General features: G+C 39.7%; 1 protein-coding gene across 4 annotated transcripts in view; it reads right to left on the bottom strand.

The window, feature by feature from the left end:
- Positions 1-12,754, bottom strand: part of LOC117418559 (tolloid-like protein 2) — a 90,042-nt gene continuing 77,288 nt past the window's right edge. For all 4 annotated transcript variants that reach the window (XM_059035758.1, XM_034031729.3, XM_059035756.1 and 1 more), the window contains 5 exons: positions 11,569-11,694; positions 10,567-10,694; positions 9,470-9,683; positions 9,112-9,362; positions 1-5,969 (listed from right to left, as the gene is read on the bottom strand). In XM_059035758.1, the coding sequence (XP_058891741.1) occupies positions 5,841-5,969; positions 9,112-9,362; positions 9,470-9,683; positions 10,567-10,694; positions 11,569-11,694 (848 nt within the window). In that variant the 3' untranslated portion in view covers positions 1-5,840. The remainder of the gene's footprint in view (positions 5,970-9,111; positions 9,363-9,469; positions 9,684-10,566; positions 10,695-11,568; positions 11,695-12,754) is intronic.

The following is a 12,754-nucleotide window of genomic DNA, read 5'->3' as shown; positions in this document are numbered from 1 at the left end:
CTCAGCGACATATTTTATTTCAAGCTGCATGTACGTGGAAATATGTACGTAGTATGTGTACAATGCACTCAATAAAACCGGAAGTAAAACTATTAACCAGCAGACTTAGCATTAGTTTATTTTCTTAAAATAAATCATATTTGAATACAGTACATGGATATACTGAATGGAGCCATTGACAACATTCATTGAAGCGTTCATTTTATCTGACAGCATCCTGGACTGATTCATGAATCTTTTGATGAACAATATGGTTAGTGAATACAAAAACAAATTATAGATTGATGGATAGATGGACATTGATCCTTCAATTTATACCATAGCTGGTATAGAAAGTGCCAATACGTAGCCAACATAGTATCAAGTTGTAACTGTCTACAGAGATTGAGGGATGCTCTCCATGACATCAAGAAAAGGGGGGTGATGATCAATTCCAAGGGGGGACATTTTCAGGCACTAAAGAACAGTGACACAGGTCAAACCCGGTCCTAAGCAGAGCAAATGTTATTCTTTTCTGGTCATGTACTGTACCAGCTACAGTTCCCACAATAACAGTAACTGTGTGTCTCATTGAGTGTGTGGGGCATTCCAAACAGCATTATGTATTTGTGAAGGAAATACACAGATAAACGAAGCAATTTCAAACAGTCGACTTAGTCTTGTCTGTTCACCATAATTTGAAATGTTCAGGAATTGGGTCATTCAAAAAGACTTGCAGTATAATGTAGCATTTAACACTAACCCTTTCAGTCCTGGCAGGACTTCAAGGTCCCACCTTAGAGCCGTATATTAACATATGCCATCGGAAATCACGTTGGAGCCTCACAGGACTCCTAGGTCTCACTCTGAGGTAGTGTATAAATATATGCAAGAAAAATGTTTTTTGTCCTGTTCTTATGTATACTTAATGAAATGAGTTTATTGTTCAGCTCGACAATAATAATAATAATTCAGGACAGAAAGGGTTAAGTTTCACTTAAATTAGTTTTACCAGTACTTGTGGGGAAATATATATATATATTTAAAATATAAGTATTTTCTACTAGGGAACAAACCTTAGAGTTATATTGACATTTTTGGATTTCCAATACAGACTTCTAGTCAAAATGTTTGTCAAATATTTTTACTAGTTTATTGGCAAGTAATTTACCATTAAGTGTGTTCTAGGAATGTATGACTTTTCTGTTAAATGAGGCACCTGGAATATAACACTGTAGCCTACATATTTAAAAATATGATAACTCTAAATACTGTATAGTCTGTTTTTTTCACTCAGTTTGGCTAAGCATACACTATAGCTCAGGTCCTTTTTGTAGTGTGATAATCAATACTGATGACAGTGTTCAAAGTGCGGACAGTATAACCTTTGTGTGGGATATGCCATTACTATCGGGGGTGCCTCAGTTACTGTATTACAAATCAACCCAAGACCCTTATTCTTGCAGGTTGTACCCCTCTGGCTGTTTAAATGGACATGCCAATTGCACCTCAGCTGATTCTGAACAGTATGTCACAGTGGTTGAATACTAGCACACTTTTTTTTTCTTTTTTACACAGCATGCCTGAACTCCAATAATTGCTGAAATAGAAAATACAGTAGTTACAAGTCACAGCTTGTCCGATAAAATAATTACATTTCTATTTTCAGCTTCTCTTGGGCAAGATGATAAAAAACAAACAAAAAAAACCCAACAACATTTAAAAAAGCATAGAAAAGACCCTTCACTACCCAATAAAAAGAAAAAAAAACTCAACTGAAAACTCCTTGTCTAATACCACAGTACTGTGGTAATCGCTGCACCAACAGACTCCTGCTGTCAGAATATAGCACCGTCAACATCACAGATCAGAAAGATGTATACAGTACCTACGAATATGCCATCTGATAATTAATAATGGTGATTTTATCATTAATGAGATAGTACATTGCAGGAGTCCTGCATTTACAACTGTCATTGCACAAACTGTGTGTGTGTGTGTGTGTGTGTGTGTGTGTATGTGTGTATCTAACTATATATATATATAAAGAAAAAAGAGAAGAGAAAAGGATATTTCAGGTACTTAAAAATGTAGAATAATTGATTACAAATCAATAATTGACTACAAATTACAAAGTAGCTGAAATATCCTTTTCTCTTTTTTTTCTTATTGATCATTTTGGTACATATATATATATATACTGATGCACAACAAAAATGTAACAGTCTAACTTTTAAATCAATAGCTCATTGGGCACATACATTATGTTATTTACATTTAAACAGTGAGCTCAAGTCATGTGATTTCATACAAATGCCAGGTGCTCAGTGTTTGGTATTTGAGTTGAGTTAAAATTGCCAAAATGAGTTGATTAAGAATCGGTATTAACAGCCATTTGAAAAGACATGATTTTAATTAACGCAAGAACAGCAAAAGATACGACCATGCCCCGTTTGAGTAATGAAGATTGCCTGGTTGCTATCGGCATGAAGGCGGCTTGTCAATGAGAGAAGTTGCCCGGAGAATGAGATGTTCTGCTTCAAAAATCAGCAGACTAGTCCAGAGAAACAGGCTCTGTGAGGGACAGGCCACGTCCTGGAAGGCAGAGGGTCACCACACTGGCCCAGGACCGTCATATCCGACTGATCCATCTGCGTAATCGTTTTCGGACTGCAGTGGCTACAGCACGAGAAATTCCACAAAGAAATAACCCGCGCATCACCAGAATGACTGTAACTCGCCGTCTGCATGAAAATGATTGCATGCTCGGAGGCCGTTCAGGGGTAACATGTTGACAGCTGAGAGATGAAATTGCTGTCTTCTGTGGGCCAGAGAACATCTGAGGTGGCGTCACAGAGAGAGTGGAGTGTTTTATTCACTGATGAATGCTGCTTTGCCCTCGACAGACCTGACGGAATACAACGTGTGTGGAGACGGCGTGGTGAGCGTTATGCTTACTGTTACGTTGTTCAAGCCAACCGGTGGGGCGGTGGAAGTGTGATGATGTGGGGAGGAATCTATTTTAACACAAGAACGCCTTTGGTGCAGAGTGAGGGCAACCTTACTTGTCACCGATACATTGGTTGGGAGTTCCACGCTGCCTCAACAGAGTGGGACTTTATGGTAAAGGAATACTGCAGCTAACAGTCTTTGCTCTAACCAAGGAGTTTAAGTGGGCGGCAAAGAAAGCCGTGGAAGATGCAAAGGCTGCCCTTCGAATCGGCGATATCATGGGGCAAGTTCAGCATGGAAAAGGGAGTCTTGGTCTCAGTTCAGCTCCTCCTAAATGGCACAAGGCTCAACGAGGTGCAAAAGCAGGAGGAGCGTTTGAGGTGTGTAAAGGCCGTTTCCCAGGCCAAGTAGGGAGAATGGATGAGATGGGAGAGTGTGTGGAACAACACAAGATCGGCTGGCAAGACCTATGGACAATGGAACAGAGCAGGATCAGTTGCCTCATCAGGTCAACATATGATGTTCTCCCATCACCACAGAACCTAAACCTCTGGGTAGGAGAGGATCCCTCATGTCCTTTGTGTTCATCACCTGCAACATTAAGGCACATTTTGACAGTATGTAAGATGGGTCTTAGCCAAGGACGGTTTACTTGGCGCCATGACCAGGTGCTGTGATGTTTGGCCTTAGTATTGGAAGACAAGCGTAACGTGACCAATAAGTTACAACCAGTTCCATCAAAGCATTACACACAAAAGACAATATTCATCCGTCCAGGAGAGCAACCACCAAGAAAAGGTGTTAAAGCCAAGCCTCGCCCAGGACAACTGAAAGCTGCTAGAGACTGGAAAATGCAGGCTTATTTTTCCACCTGAGATTGCCACCACTAACCTTCGACCAGACATTGTCTTGTGGTCTGGATCAGCACGCCTTGTTCATCTGGTAGAGTCAACAGTGCCATGGGAGGATGCTGTGGATGAGGCGTATGAGAGGAAGAAACTGCAGTATGCTCAACTAGCTGCTGAAGCGGAACAGCGAGGATGGAGAGTCCGGGTTTACCCAGTGGAGGTGGGTTGTCGAGGATTTGTGGCACACTCTATAACCCGGTTTCTCAGAGATGTCGGGTTCACTGGCCAAGAGTTGCGTCTCACAGTGAAGAACTTATCTGAAGCAGCAGAAAGGAGCAGCAACTGGCTATGGGTGAGAAGGAAAGTTTCTGGCTGGGTATCTCAAGCACAATAGAAAGAAAGCAACGCTGATATACAGGTAAAGTAAGCTGGGTAGAGTTAAGTGGGGTGATGCTTGGATGCCAGAATCACTGTTGAGCCCTCTTGAGGTGTCATGGGCTAGACAACGAAACAGAGGATGGAAGGTGCCCACTTGAAGACCCCAGAGATGTACCCTACTTAGCTCAATCCAGACGGTTGTCATGCTAATGCGCTGGGGAGAGCGCACTGTGGTTGATCCCCGGAGCCAGCATCGCAGCCGTTGTGTGTGCTGATGCGCCAGGGAGGCAAAATAAGCTGATCCCTGGAGCCAGCATTACACTTCAGCCATCAACACCAGGCAGAAGGATATCTACATCATCAGATGGAAAGAAGCGCAAATGGATGGAGACACATATGGATCACATTAGTTTACTGTAAAGCTACGTCTTAGTTGGTGCTTATCTTGGCGAGAGCCGAGTTCAAATCAGCATGAAGTTTTAACATCTACTGTCATGTAATGGAAATCTTGACTAAGTCCTTGAGGTAACAGTTTTTCCATTCTTGCAAGCCAATCCGGAAGTGTCGATTTTCTAGCAGGACAATGCAAGACCACACAGTGCTAGGATTACAATTGCACAGCTTCAAGAAAACAATGTTGAGGTCTTGCCATGGCCAGCCTTTTCTCCTGACCTGAGTCCAATAAAACATTTGTGGGACCAAATCGCCAGTGCCATCAGGAGACAACCGCGACCAGCCAACCTTTGCCAGTTGGCTGCAGCTGCACAGGAAGAGCAGCGGAACATCCCACAGCAGTCTATCCAGAGGCTGATCAGGTCTATACGTCACCGCTGCCAGGATTGTGTTAATGCTCAGGGAGGTCATACCCGATACTAAATTTGTAATGTTTTCATTTTGACAGTGTGTCATGTGATCTGTATTTTTGTTCACATTTTCTGTGATTTTGTTTGAGATCTATATTTAAAATATTTGATTAAATCCATTAGACCTGAGTAGTGCGTTTCTTTTGTGCATCAGTGTATATATATATATATATATATATATATATATATAGACACACACACACATGTATATTTGTTATATATATATAAAAAAAATTCCCATTTTAAGGCTTGCCAGGAAATGGGGCTACACTTCAAAATACAGGTACATGAAGTACACAGCAGTTACATTGCACTGTACTTTGTTCATGTATGCAGTAAATTATAACTATAAATTAGTGACCCCTCCCCCCTCCAAAAACACTGGTCTAAGTAGATGTGATAAACTACTGGGTAATGACAGAGAAGTAAATGTACCTATATTTTGGAGCATTTCTGAAAATTGATATCAAACTCAGTAAAGACGTGTCCTAAAAACTCACAGTATGCAGTGTGTATCCCCAAAAGGAACCCCATATAACTCAGAATGATATGTTGAAACCCTGCTAAACTATCTTTTATTGTCCTATGGCTTGATACAGTAAATGACTAAAATATTTGGTCCTTAGAATACTGGCATGCTTGAATGGCATATTTAAAAGTATCTTTCGCATCAGCTTTATTTGCAGAAAAATACTTTTGATCAAGTTAAACTCCTGAAGACTGACAGTAAAATATCTTACATTTTTTCCTTTTTTTTTTTTTTTTTTTAAACAGTCTCATGTTTGTTATACGATGAAGGCTGAGATAGTTCACTGGCTCTTCACATATGCAAGGCGTCCTGGAATTTGGTACTGGTGTAGCGGGCGTGGAATCCTTTTTTATTGATTGTGTCATCTGAGTGAAAGCGAATCATTACAGAGTCCCCCGCAGAGTAGATTTCTTCTGGGGGCTGCAAAAGAAAAGGAAAAACAGGACTACATTCTGCAAGTTTAAATGAACATTACAATGTGCGCAAGTATAACAAGCTTTCTGAATGGTGCAGTTTATGTAGCACAAACTACACTATTGTATAGCCTCTGTGGTCCCGAGACCACAGGTTTGTTAAGAGAAAACTACATTTGGCTGTGAAGCGTGTTGCTTTACATGAGACCACAAAAACATACAAAATATAAGACCACTATCAGGGACCCAGAAATATTGAACATTCAGTATTCTGAACCTCCGTACCTGAGAGCTCTCTGGCTGGCAGTAGCACATCCTTATGCCTGTTATTACATACTGAACCCTGTAGAATCTTTATTATACAACATGTAAAAAAGACGCACAATGATTATACATACCAGGATTTTCAACCTTTTCTGTGAACTTTTCACCTTCTGTTTAGAGGTCTAACCTCAAGTAATCCTTTACATTTCCAGTACAGTATGACCAGACAATTTATGGTACCTGGGTTGCAGGAAAAGTGAATATAAATCTGAAAAACCTACAATTGTTAATTTAGCTGTTGTACAAACAACTTTATTATTATAATTATTTTTCATATTGCATGACGTGGTACACATATATATGCTTTACTTCAAACACACTTCTCAAGTGCACACAATCGCTTTAAATGTTTCAGTATGAGTGTACAGCATACAATTTAATGAGAGCTTTTACACACTGAATTTCGCTGGGTCATCATTACTGTTACGTTCACAGAAGCCTCTGCAATCTAGTTAAGAAACCACGTGCAGTGGTATGCACGCATTACTGTATCTAGTCTGTGTCAGTATGCTCTGTAGGGATTGTGTGCTTGTAGTCACACAATATAATATAAATGCAGAGTATTAGAAGTATTTACGATCTGTAAATTATTCAGTTGAAAATTACAAAAACATTAAAATATGCAAAAAAAAATAGCATATACTTGTTTTTAATACATAGCAACATGTTGAAATATGTATAGTAATAACTCGACAGTACTTGCACACTTAAGTTGTACCTTCTTTCCTTTGCTGTCTTCCACAATGAAATCCTTATGGTCACTGGCACATTCTTCTGGGGTTTTTGTGTGTAGGCATTTCTTTACATTTCGCCACAATTTGCAATTCTGTTTTAAATCCTCCGTATCTTAACTGTAATACAGCTTTAAATACCGCTAACAAGCCTCCATTCCTGACTGTAATCTCGTCTTAAATCTCGCAAACAGAGTCTCCGTTAGAAATGTAGGAATGTCCTGTCACTCAGTAGTTGGGGTGGGTTTAAAGTACTCCAGAACAAATTAATGACAGATACAAGTCAGGAAGGAGGGACATTACCCAGCTGCACTGGGAATGGTAGTTTTTTGTAGTAGGTTTTATTTTTTTAATGAAGAAGGGGTGGTCAATGTGAATTGATTAACCATTCCACTGTTTTTCTGGTGGTTTCCGGTGTTTATTGGCTATATACCGATTTTTTTTTTTTGTCAGGGGGCCCTATTTATAGCCCTTCTTTTGTGAGGTATGACATTATAACATACAGTAATCCGTCACATATCCGACTGCGGTGGGAACAAACTAAGGGTGGATATGTAAAAAGTTGGATGAGTGAATCCTGTTTTAAATGCCATTATACACAGCTGTAACAATTACTATATTCACACAATTATTGCTTTGAGATTCAGCTTTTACTAGGGAGCTCCCCTAAATCCCTTGTTTATAAAAGATACAAGGTATTAATGCTTGTGACAGAGTAGCCATCTGCCGTGTGGGTGCATGCATTTGCTGCTGACTGATACGCCCCGCAGGCGAACAGGATTTATTTACATATCAAGTCAACACACTGAACAGCTCACGTGGCACTACCAGCAATGACAGCGCATGGAGCACATACACTTAAGTAGGATCTACAATCTCTGAACTAATCTTCACTGTTCAATAATAAACTAACGTTGCTGAAGAGGTTGATCATGGAGGATAAACGGTTAGGGCGGATATGTGACAGGCGGATACACGACTGATTACTTCTGTTTATGGACTGCCAGTATTTTAGAAGTTGTTGTTTCACTGCGTAGCTGACAATAGTGTTCAGGCTGTGGCTTTGGGAATGGAATAACTGATCTGTATAAATCTAAAGGTAAATATTCAGGATGACGAGTATATCAAGTTTTAGAAATAACAGATCGAAAATAGATTTCCAAAAGGCTGGATTTTAGGACAAAAACCGGAAGGATGTTCCAAAGTTTCAGGTGCTGAATTACAGTAGGACAATCAGATGCAATAAAGGGTTCACATTGGTTCAATTTTAATTTGGTATAATAAATGTAATTAGCTAGTTTGTATTGAGATTGTCGTACATTTCAATTAACTGCACCATTAGTGTAATGGGACCATGGTCTAATTCTCTGTTACTTGTCTTAGAGGTAACATTTCCTTTTTCATTAGAAAGATATGATGTGCTTTTCAGAGTGTGTTTTTCCTCGCTAACCCACAGGAGCGCTAAAGACAATGCGACGGTCCCTTCAGAATCCCCAGCGAACCGGCGCTGTATGACTCGCCCTGCACACCACGTGGCTGTGCAACTTACCAGGTGAGCCACTCGGGGACCCCTCAAATGAATAATATTTATATTAAAGAAAAAGTTGCATAATTCAGTCACATAAAAATATCACTGTTGCAAATGTTTCTGGTTAAAGATTGGATGACCTTGCAGATTCAGTGATGTTTAGAGTCATGTTTACACCAAATATCATACAGAATAAGTGGTCAACACCTACCAAGGATTTGTAAACATCACAGTTATGAAAAATATATTATATTGATGCGTACAACACAGCAGGCAGCAACGCGTTTTGTTGTAAACTCTTCAGTAACACTTTAATTCACTCCACTCACTACCCCCTATTAGTGCTCCTATGCTACTGGCTATCACAGAACACAATATGGGACTTACAAACTAAGCAACAAACTAAATGAAGTGGATTGCACTTGTCTGGCGTGGCTTTATGGGACTAGCAGAACTCCACCCAGCAGTGGGAGGGGTGGTCTTCTGATTGGTTCTTTAAGAACCAAGACTCACGAGGGGCGGTCCTGCTGTTGAAGCAAGATAATTGATATAAAGAAAAATCTTACCCCTGAGCCACAGAATCTGCCAAGCCTGGGTGCTGTGCTGTCATAGCCATCGTAGATTTCCATGTAGTCATACCCGCAATCAGATTCTTCTTCAATTTCGAAAGTCTGGAAAATCAACTCCACTCCATATCCATCTTCTGCCACGATCACCCAGTCACAGTTGGACTGTCCTGGGTAGAAGTTATCCCCAAACTGGGCATGAGAGTAGAGGTCCTTCGTCCTAATCTCAGCTTTCAGTCGACCCCCACACTCTGAAAGGAAACAGATTCCAAAGTTTTGAGTTGATACATTTTGTTTGGGCTGGTGTACAGGTACAGTATAATACAAATCCTTCCTGGGATCAATTACAATGACATACCTGTGCTGTGCTTTGCTTGGAATCCTTTTCTTTGGACGGAGGCATCAGAGTAAAATCGGAGGAACATTTTGTTTCCTGAAGTGATGACCGGATCTGGTTTCTTGCTCCCGCAGAATCGACCGAGGATTGGAGACTTGCCGTTGGGTCCGTCGTACAACTCCAGATGATCGTAGGCACACTCCTGATGCTGCTCCATCTCAAACTCGTTGAACTCCTGGGAATGTACACATTTCTTGGAAGTAAACGTATTTATAATTTTTTTTTTTAATTAGCCCAGGACATAGAACTTGAAATGTCAATCTAGCATTAGGAGCCCTGTTCACAAAGCTTTAACTAGACTTTATACATAAAACTGTTTTAGTCGAAAATATAAGAGTTATGACGATAGGTTCATGGAACTTTATATACTGTAACAAAGAAGAATTAAAGTGGACTTGACTGAAGTTTCTTAAATCCTGGAGACACTTTTTACAGTGGTGAGGGTATGGAATAGGTTACCAAGCCATGTTATTGCTGCTAAGTCATTGGGACCGTTTTAGACCCAACTTGACAATAAGCTACTAGAAACCAGACGATCACTGACGGGCTGAATGGCCTCCTCTCATTTTGTTATGTTCTTCTTACTGTATGTTCTGAACTAATTCAATAGTTTCAGTGTCTTATACTGAAAAATAAATACAACTTGGGCATAGACGTACATATTAGTGTTGTTATGAGGCGGTTGTTTTTTTAACATGTGTTATTCAGTTTAGTTTCAGGCATTTGTTATTTTTACAAAAGGGGAACTGTATCAATATTTCACTGCTCTGCCTTTTTGAGTGACGTCATCTTTCCTACACCACCAGAGCGGTTTGCAGCTTTGTTAGCTTTCCTGGACCTGTATTCAGGTTTGCAGTGTTAAAAGAATTAAAATAACTTTGCATATTGTGATTAAAACCAGGCTTCCCTACAATCAGACTGTCAGTACTGTTACGAACTAGATCACACAGAAAATGTTAGAAAAATCTCTGTGTACTGTGTGTGGATCTATCCTCACCTATTTCCCTTATCTCTCTTTAGTCAGAAGAGAGTATAGGGAAAAATATGTCACTACTTACAATTTTAACACGGTGCCCAGCAGTGGAAGAGAGTTCCCATGTACACTCTTTACGGCTGGGGTACTTGTCAGGCCAGTTCGGACTGCTTATCACACCCTCAGCACTAGTCACCTTGTGTTCACATCCAGCTAAAAAAAAAAAATAAGGCAATGTCAGTAAGATACACCCCTTACCATTCTTCACACAGACTGGTGGGTAACTAGGCCATGTTGTTGTTGCGGATTCACTGGGTTCGTTTAAGAGCTGAATGATTGTGGTCCTGGGATCTATTAACTATCAGTAAACGGAACAGCATCTTCATTTGTAACTTTTCTTATGTTCTTAAATTGAAAATTAGAGCTTAATATCATGAAAACACCCACTGTGTATACATGCAAAAAATAAAGTGTGACAAAGACAGAAAAATGAATCTCCTTATCCCCAGATTCTGGTTCAAAACTTGCATAATAATGCCCTTATAAAAGTTTGCCATTGTAAATTTGCACAGTCCTATTGCAATTTCCCCATGCTTTTCCTTTGCTTATGTGATGCATTCCATAGTTTACCATGGTTTGCTATGTTTTGAATATGCTTAACCATTCCTAGCTTGATTTTAAAATGCTTACTTATGCTTTACAATGCTTTCATTATGTTTGTCTATGTTTTTCTATGAGAATCTTTTAGAAGGGTTGTATCTTTTTTCCTAACAAAATTGATTTGTGAACATCATAAAGAATCTGGTAAGTTCCTTGTTATATACGGACATTATCTAGAGAGTTGTTATCAACCCCATTTAGTTTCTTATAGTAACCGGCCTCCACTTCTGGGTCAGATATTAAACAGGTAACAGCAAAGAAGCATTTATTTATTTTACGTATACTCTAATCATATATTTTCATGTATAAATATAGTACAGTAAACCTCCACTGAAAATGAGATGTCTCTCTGGTCTGCTTTGCCCAATACATTATTGTATTTTAGAAAATAAGTGATGTAAATTTTAGAATGAAAACAATGAAAGACCTTCTTTGCAGTCGTGTGCGTTCTCGTGCAGAATGAAGCCGTTTCTACACTGGCAGGAGTAACTGCCGAACGTGTTGATGCATACGTGCTGACAGCCACCGTTGTCCTTGGAGCATTCGTCCTTATCTGAGGGCCAGAAAATAGCAGAATCAGAAGTCACAAATCAAACAGCATTTTCTATTGTATCAAAACTGCGCAGCAAGACGGCAAAGGACTGGCCTCTGACTGGGGAAGCAGTTAACTGAGCAGATGGCACAAAGGTGGGAGCGCTAAAGCATTACCAAGTGTAGAGTTTGAAATATCATTACTTATTACAACTGTCTCCTGTTCTCTACCTATCCCTACAGTATCTTTTTCAACTTTATTGCAATTGGTTTGATCATTTTTCAAGTAACCCCTGTCTTTAAAGTACACGGAGTGAACAAAATAATCCGGTATATATTCCCTAACATGTATTACAATCACTACATAAACCACACGTTTTCAGATAGCGAACAAAAAATCTCCACATTTCTTTCTATACAATTCAGTCCTGCATTTCCGACAGAAGTCACATTAAGTTGACATTTAAAATGTGTGCTATAGGGAATACTGTTCTCCAGTGTAATTAAAAACAAATACAATTAACTATTCAATTATCTACTCAGGGATACCAAGATAGTGAGCAAGTAGTCCGAGTGAAGTTATCCGGCAACAAACTCCCCGTCCTCAGTTGTACTGCTTTCCTGGAAAAAGGAGAACATTTTGGGGTACTATTCTACTTGTGAGATGTCGGTCATTAAAATATAGGGAACGGCAGTGTGGAGTAGTGGTTAGGGCTCTGGACTCTTGACCGGAGGGTCGTGGGTTCAATCCCAGGTGGGGGACACTGCTGCTGTACCCTTGAGCAAGGTACTTTACCTAGATTGCTCCAGTAAAAAACTCAACTGTATAAATGGGTAATTGTATGTAAAAATAATGTGTAAAAAAATAATGTAATTGTATGTAAAAATAATGTGATAGCTTGAAACAATTGTAAGTTGCCTTGGATAAGGGTGTCTGCTAAGAAATTAATAATAATTAAAAAAAAAATTAATAACATGGGCAATACAACCGCCTGCCCTAGTCTTGCTGTAAATCATTTGTTGTAGCTGTGCTTTGGCTGTTCTTCCCAGCAGCCAGTCACTGCTTTGCCTATGTCTCAGTA

The sequence above is a fragment of the Acipenser ruthenus genome, chromosome 13 (assembly GCF_902713425.1).
Source record: "Acipenser ruthenus chromosome 13, fAciRut3.2 maternal haplotype, whole genome shotgun sequence".
Classification (NCBI taxonomy): domain Eukaryota; kingdom Metazoa; phylum Chordata; class Actinopteri; order Acipenseriformes; family Acipenseridae; genus Acipenser; species Acipenser ruthenus.
The sequence above is the reverse complement of the archived record's forward strand: the minus strand, read 5'-3'. Positions and strand labels throughout refer to the sequence as shown.